This window comes from Cyprinodon variegatus, unplaced genomic scaffold (genome assembly GCF_000732505.1).
Source record: "Cyprinodon variegatus isolate N-32 unplaced genomic scaffold, C_variegatus-1.0 Scaffold539, whole genome shotgun sequence".
NCBI classification, from domain to species: Eukaryota; Metazoa; Chordata; class Actinopteri; order Cyprinodontiformes; family Cyprinodontidae; genus Cyprinodon; species Cyprinodon variegatus.
Window position 1 is genome coordinate 194,321 of NW_015150992.1, and position 8,458 is coordinate 202,778.

Sequence of the window (8,458 nt, forward strand, 5' to 3'; positions counted from 1 at the left end):
GTGTTGTTCAGCATGGGGGTGAGTAGAAAATGAAGGCTAATCATGTTTTGGGTGTACTATTCCTTTAAGCATTATAATAGAGATGTGTGACTTAAAGCTTTTTAATGACAATAATTTTTGCAGTCTATTTTTTCTCACAAACACAAATATCCCTCAGTCATGCCCCACCTCTCCCAGTATCTGCCTGGGATATGAGGCCCTCTAACTGTTCAGTTTCTGATGTGTGATGCTCTAAATGAGAACAGTTAATGGTAGTCACACAGATCTCAATATAAATGAGCTGTAGAAGAATGTAGCAGAGATGCAGCAGATGTTTAGGGAGGATTGTGTTTCACGAAAGAGGTGGGAACTTTCTAAATTACTGTAAATACTGTTAGCCGTTTCTTTAATTAGAAATGTGAAGAAGCCCACAAGCTTTCTTTACATAGATAGTGATGTCATGTGATGTCAATGACCATATAGTTTCGTGGCCTTTTGAATCAAAATCTAATTTAGAGATGAAGAGGCAAGTAGATGTTGGTATCATTACTGCAAAATGGTCAGTCCTTATTACAGTAATGGTTGTTCCCTTTTTAATGGTATACAAATATGTCACTGAATCAAAGCAGACCACATTTTCCAGAAATGTATGCAAAGAACATTTGAAAAATGATTAATTACTGCAATATAACAAAGTAAAAGGCAGTGAGTTCATCTTTTCTTGGTGAAAGGTTCTGATTTAGCATGTTTTATTAAAAAGATTACCTCTGTAACTGGTGCATCTCGAGCCCCTCGCAGTGTCGCCATTTCTTCATTGGACAGCTGGAATTTGGCAAGGAAAGCTTGGGCCACTTGAGCTCTCACCTCCAGTCGTTGACTAAGAAAATGCAAATTAAATATTTAATTTCCTTCATTTTTTTTTTTTTATTATTTCATCATCCTGATATAATAATAAACTTTTCTCTAAATCATGTGTCCAGTTAATTGCTAATTCAAGGATGATTTTGCTTTATATTTGACCAACATTTCAAGAATTTTTCAAAGTAATAATTGCCTGTTGTCATACTTTAATTTTGTGCATCAACAGATGAAAGAAGCTGGATGAAAATCCCCACAAATAACAGTTAACAAGATGTAATGCTTAAGGTTGTCCAGCAGATGGCAGTATGACTCTGTGAATCTCCTTCCCACCTAATTGTCTTCCTCCATAATGCACAGCAGTAGGATAAACAGGGATGGATGGAACGAAAGCGAAAGAAAAGAGTTGGAGCCCAGCCAACCAACAACAGCGATCACTATCAAGTCAGAAAGTTCCTCATCACAATAGAGACCATGGCAACAGTCCCAGTCAAACAGGGAACTCATCACAGAACAGCAGGTCCTCCCTCTGTTCCCATCCAAACCATTCCATTCATTTCCCACCCATTCCCATAGAAAGCTAACCATGAGCATTAAATCACTAGAGTATTTTGGTGGCGCTGAATAACCTGGTGATTATCTAACCTTTGTTTCTCTCATGGATCTCTGCCGGCTGAAAGTAAAGGACTGCAGAACTCTATGATTCAGTATTCCTCTGTGGATCTCCCCAAGTCTGACACACAGAGAACCCCGGGGCTTCTTTGCCCTTTGTGATTTTTAACGTGTTGGTATTCTAGCTGCCAGACACACAAAGGCAACACATGCACAGTCAAACTTGGCTGGCATGCTCTCACAGTTGTCATCAATAAAACCAACACCGACAAAAGTGTAAAAGGAATATTAACAGTTGTTTTTGTTTTTCTCCACTATGGAGACAAAAACAGCCCAGCAGATAATTAAAATAGCCTTTTAAATGTCTGTGCTTTCACTGTTTTGATTTTTAATAATTCTTCAGCCAATTTAAATGTCTGTAATTATAGGTCGGTATTTAAACAATGCAAGACAAAGACGTATTTAAAATTAAAAGTTAAGTCACACAAATCAACATTAATCAAAAACAACAAAGAAAAAAATATATAAAAAAGACAAAAAGCACTAAAAATGACTAAGCTAATGAGGGAATTAATTGCATTATCAATAACATAAATTAAATGCAGTATGTTTAAGGAATATTAAATTAAAACTTTGGATCAAAAGAGGAAGCTTGCTGTCCCCAATAGAATGGTGAGTATTTATATTCAGGCCCTTTACACTGATACCCTCGAATACAATCTAGTGCTAATAACTACCATTATAAATAGACCATTTGGCCCACATAGTGGGATATGTTTATGGGAAAAAACTTCCCATTCATGAGGTGCTTTGAGAAATTCCTCAAATTACATAAAGATGATGAAAAATACCATAAATCACAATAACAAGACGCTGCACAGCAAGCACAAGGCTTCTCTTTAGAACAAGAAAGAACAGAGAAGAGGAATAGAGGGGTCATTTTGGAAACCTTTGTCAGGACATGAAACGTTTTCCTCCAGAGTGACATCACTGAATACCACAGAGGTACAGCCCTCTTTGCTCGTAAATCTAACTCTCTAAACTATGATTTTTTTTTTCGTTGCCAGTACTTTAGATGAAAATAGGTAAACAGGTTCATTTTAATAACCGTAAACAACAGCAAGTCCATAGTAATACATCGAAGAAAGTCTTATTAAATGCGGGCATGCTCAGATTTCCAGATGACATTAGTCAGTTCAAGCAGATAAATTGTCCATGAACTAGAACAGAGCCCAAACTGAAACACTGGAATTACCAGTGTCAACTTCATCATCTCACACGACTAGACTGATAGTGAAGCATGATCACAGAACTACAATTATAAGTCATCCAAAAAAAAAAAAAAAAACAACTGAAGAAATGCATGGATAACAGCTCCTTGTAATTAGGGGCAGCCTGACGAGAGATCATGAGATGTGACCCATGTCAAATTTTCATGAGAGTCTATGTGAGGCATTTCAAAGAATCGCATGAAAATCCTTTATGCAGAGCTGTTAGTTAGTTAGTTACACGCCACTGATCAAAGAGCGCGTGCAGTTACATCAGGAAACACAAAAGAATGCTGACGGCCGTAGCCTCATTAGCACCAAGCTGGGCTTTAATAATGCTCAAGTGTCATATTACGCAGGTTGCATGCACTCTCTGATATCAGTCACTGTTCTCTCTGGGATTTCAATCCTCTTCATTTATTAATGAACTGTACAGGAGTCATACTGAGAACATTTGCTTTCATCAGTACCCATAGTCCCAGTATCGCAAATGGATCCATGTCTGATTGTTTGTCACACGTTGGTAGTAATTAATGGGGGCTTATTACCTTTGCATGGTACTGTATCTAGCAAAGGTAGCCAAACCTTTTCTTTTTTCATATTTTGTCTTGTTAAATCTTAACCTCAAGGCCTTTTTGAGGTGTTCTGTGTGATAAGCTAAAAGTTATAAAACATTGCATCCTTTGGGAAAGCTGATATATTGTGATGCAAGTAGGATTATCTAAACAACAATTTAATATAAGCATAATTTCAGATTAAATCTTATGATATTTCCTTTACAATAAGGAATACAAATGTCTTTTTTCTGATAACACTAAAGGCAGCTCGTCTACCACTAGTGGTACTTCAAAGTATATTCATGTTAGAATGACCTAGTCCATTGACAGATCTGAATCCAACAAAAAAAATGTTAGATGTGATAATTGCTCTTCTCAGATGCTCATCATCCAACCCCAGTAAGTTTCTACTACTTTGCAAGCAGTGGCTAAAAATGTCTAGCAGTGAAATGATAGCATAGACGTACCCTGAAAATCTTGTAACTAAAGCAAAAAGTGTTTTTTTTTTTGTACTGATGGGGCAGAATAAAAATATGTAGTGTGAATTGTCCGGTTTTTTATGTCTATAAAAACTATTTCCCTTACCGTTCACGATAATTTATGTCCATCAATCAGATAAAATCCAGGTCACATACATTGTTTACAGCTGTTACATGATTCAAAGTAAAAAAAAAAAAAAAGGTTCACATCGCATTCATACTTTCACAAGGCACTGATAATCTTCATTCTTTTCTGATATGCAGCCAGCTACGTCCAAATATGCGCCAGTGTGTTAATTCAGAAGATTTGCATTAAAGACCAAAGCGTCACCCCTGGTTCAGGTGGCTCGTGGGGTCACGTTGTCGACACAAAACATCTGTTTGAGAGACGTCTCTGCTGGCTCTGCATGATTACATGCCCTGCCATGCTAATGCAAAGATTACAAAGAGAGGGACAGGTGGTGCAGCGCTGCATTTCATTATAGAGCAACACACAAACATCTATTTAGTCCTTTTGATGACAACAACTTTAAACACTGCCCGCCCGAAACAAAAGAGGCTGCTGACTGAGAGCCAGCAAACAAACATGGGTCAGCTGCAGCTCAGTGCCTCACATCTTTAACCTTCACTTCTGCAAACTGGAGCATCTCATTTGCCTTTTCTTGCTTCTCACAGCAAAAGAGCAAAGAAAAATCAGTAGCATCAGGAGAGGCTTTGAAATGACTGTTCGCCCCCAGAAGAGCTGCTCAATCTGTAAGTATGCCTCAAATCTAACACTACTGTAATAAGCATCAACAAAAAAGGAAAAAAAAATGGCTTGGGACTTCAAAGGCCTGCGTGACCTGGAGAAAGATCTGACCAAGAAGACTGCAGAGAGCGGACTCTCTGAAGGACGACAGCTTGCCGGCGCACTTTCGCCTGGAGCCCTTCTGAGACAAAATTACGTGAGACAAGGTCAAAACCCAGTGTGTGCAGACTAGTCAATATGGCTTAGGGGTCACTGTGGTTCTAAGCATGAAAATGTCACAGAGGAAGACAGCAGGTCCCGGTGGGAGCACTGCGGGGAGAAAAGGACAAAAACTACTCTGCACTAGGGGAGGACGCTCGTGTCAAACCTCTCCCCACTTCCAGGAAACGCTCCTAACAAGGCCATACATAGTCTTAATTCATTTCCTACGTGTGCTCGCTGCTGCCATTATCTCCACTCCTGTCTTTTGTTGCCTGCCCATTCATTTCACTTTCAGTCTTAGTGCCTTTCCATCTATGTCACCTCTTTATAACAAGGGTGCTGATGGTGAGCCACTGGAGCGTGAAGTGCAGTGGTACGGCGATGATGTCTGCAAATGTCCATCACCACAAATCTACATTGACCTCAGCAGCACCCCTACCTTCATGTCGACAACACTCAAGGTCACTGATCACATCTGTTAAAAATGCTAATAAACCCCTTCCTATACAGACTCCCAGCAGGCAACAATAGGTTGGATGTTTTTCTGCCACTGTCACTTCTGAGGACAGTGGCATTAAACAACGATATGCAAATGCAAAAAAGTCTATAATTATAATTTAGACTTTTTTCCCAAAGAGCTCTAACAATTAAAGCAGACTTTTGGAAACAATAGGAAATGATTTTTTTTATAAAATACAGCAACAAAACGTTTTCTTTTTTGCTAAGCAGAGTGCTTTAATATTAATGTATCAGCTCCATAGAAATCTATTAAAACCGACAAGCTGCAAAAAAATGGTAAAAAATATTTGTTTCTTTTGGAAAAGGAGAAGAGAACACAGTTAAACAAACAATAAAAAAAAGTTAAAATAAAATTACATAACTCCAGCTATATTTACCAATGAAACATACAGTAGTGTCTGCCGGCACATCATATGATGCTTTTTTTTTTTTTCCTTTTTACAACCCAGCTTGGAAAAAAAAAAAAAATCACATTATATTTTGACTAAGAAGCACAATGTTCAAGTTAACTTCAGAATCAGCAGATAAAGGAACATTTCTCAAGAAGGGTTTTTTGTTTTTGCACTTAATGACATCTTCAAGAACCCCGCTTAGTTTTATATAAAAATTGATAACACTTCAAGTTTTACATTTTTCTTAAATAAAGACATTTTTTAAGGAAGAGCTTGTGACCTTGCATGCATTTTTTTTTCTGCTTGTAAAACTTTAAGTTGTAGGGATGTAAATCACTTACAAAAAACTATCCTCATTGTTATAAAAGAAAAGTAGCATGGAATACAAACATACAAACATGTCCTAATTCAAAAATAGTGTAAATTTACGTATTATGTTTTCGGTTTAATTATTCTGGTAAACAGAGATGGATTAATATATATATGCGCTAAAGTAAGCGTTTTCCTTTTATGTTATTGGTCGATATGTGGATACGTTCATGCATTGCGTCTTCCTCCATCTACTATTTATTGTTACTGTTTTGTTTGATTTGTTAATGAATTCATTTCTTTTTGTTCAGATTAAGACTTGTGTAACATTTGCTATCAGTGTGCAAAAGCAATATCGCCTCGAAGAGTTGACCTAAAATTATCAGCAGCGCACATCAGAGATTGGTTAGACTGATGTTAAAATAATCGCTGTCAGCCTTAAAAAAAAAAACTCAATCAGTTGACCTCTACTTTTAAACTATTAAAAACTGTTTTGAAAGGGAAATACATTGGAATTTATGAAAATAAATGAATGCAATTCATGAGGTTTTGTCTGTCACTGAAACTGAATTACTGATCATAACATGTTGTTTGCCCAATAGCACTTGTCACATGTTCTGTAACACGGATGCAGATCTCTTTGTTTCTTGGCAGGTAGTAACTAAAGGAATGTTATTAAATATAAAACAGGGAAGTTACTCTTTTTAGCTTCTAGGGTCATTGTTCTCTGTTAAGCCAAAGATAAACACCTAGTTTTCTAATTTCATGCAGACAGACTGCACAAAGAATGTCTTATCTGTTTGCAGGTCCACTCAGTGTGATCGGGTCGGTTTAACTCTTCGACTCACAAATGCTGATTCTTCTAAAATCATTTCTACGTTCACAACGCAGGCAGATGCGAATCAAAGTTAATCTTTGTGCCAATATGCGATTTATATCCGACTTTTTCATGGCAGCGTGAAAGGCCGAATTCCAATCTATTCATCGTTGCAAAATTTCTGACTAGAGCCACTTCTATATATGAGACTAAATTGGATACCTATCCCAGGTTTTAATAGCATCCCTAATGAGAATGGTCAAGCCGCTATCTATTTGAGTTTTTCCAGGGCTCCCACTAAACATCAACAAAGACTTCTATGCAGCAGTAGGTGTATTACTGAGTACTCTGCAAAAGGCTGTTGTTAATACGGTAGTTGTGTTGTTTTTTTCTTACCTTCCTTCTTTGCTAACGATGGAGCCATTAAAGAGAGTCGAGAGTTTAATAACACGGAGACAACGGCATTCACTATTAAGTTTCTTTTTTTTTTTTTTCATTAAGTTTTATTAAACACTTTTACTGCCAGTAAGATTTATGATTATTTCTGTAAACAGTGTGCTGTTGTCTAAAAATCTGAATTTTGCATCATGACCTGCTGTGTGAGCATAGACTGTGTCATCACTAGGGCTAAATGCAAATACCCAAACAAAAACCCATATAATGGGCCTTATAATCCAACACAACTGACACATACTTCTCAACTATATGTGTCTCTAATCTGTAATTCTTTTATCTGCTATTATCTGTCATTATTTAAACCCAAATTTTATATATATATATATATATATATATATATATATATATATAAACCGTATTCTAACTTTCCTGTATAGTCTGTATGTAGATTCCATATTTATTTATTTTATAGCCTCTTACACTTACTCTCTTTTTATATATGCCGTTTGTATTCTATACATGCATAGTCTCTGTACATGTGTACATAAATATTTAAATTCTTTATAGCACTTCTGGATAGAAGTGGATTTGGCAAACTAAATTTTGTTGCTTTGTAGTTGTGACATGTAATGACAATACAATTGAAGCCTATTCTATTTAAAGTTTATCAAGGCCCAAAATTAAGACATAGCAAAAAGCATTTATCATTAATAGCACTTAATAATGTTCTACACATAGAAAAAAATCCACCAAAAAAGATATGTTCATATCAAAATAAAGCACTATCGCCAGAAATGTTCACTTAGTGTTTACATTGTTTTACGCCACTGCCATGTGCTTAAGCATGCATCAACTTTTCAGATTTATGCATTCTGACATAAACAAAATGCATAAAATGCAAACTCCTCTTAAACAAATGCACTAGCCTTGTCATAAAAAGGACAGATATTGCCCCCACAGTTTATTTTCTACCAAAAGAATTGACTCACTTTTCTCCTTGCAGCTTGTTGGTTTTTACGATGAGGTCTTGAGTTTGCTCTTTTGCAGCCTATTGAGGAGAGGGAATGCAGTAATTTGCAAAACCAATGTCTACAGGGTTAAAGTTAATGCAAATATATAAAATCTCCGTAACAACAAACTCAACAATAACCAACACATGCAAATCTCAGTTTCATACCTTTAATCTATTGGTCATTTCTTCACAGCATGTGCTCATGGCCTGTACATCCTCATGAACACTTTCAAGCTCCTTTAGGGAAAGCAAAACAAATATTTATATATATTATATATATATACTATATTTATCCTTGTTGGATTTATTGT

General features: G+C 36.5%; 1 protein-coding gene across 1 annotated transcript in view; it reads right to left on the reverse strand.

Annotated features, from left to right (window-relative positions):
- cog6 (component of oligomeric golgi complex 6) overlaps positions 1-8,458 on the reverse strand; it is a 30,347-nt gene that overhangs the window by 20,274 nt on the left and 1,615 nt on the right. The window contains exons 3-5 of the mRNA XM_015391379.1: positions 8,313-8,384; positions 8,125-8,183; positions 745-856 (exon numbers count right to left, since the gene is read on the reverse strand). Of these exons, the coding sequence (XP_015246865.1) occupies positions 745-856; positions 8,125-8,183; positions 8,313-8,384 (243 nt within the window). The remainder of the gene's footprint in view (positions 1-744; positions 857-8,124; positions 8,184-8,312; positions 8,385-8,458) is intronic.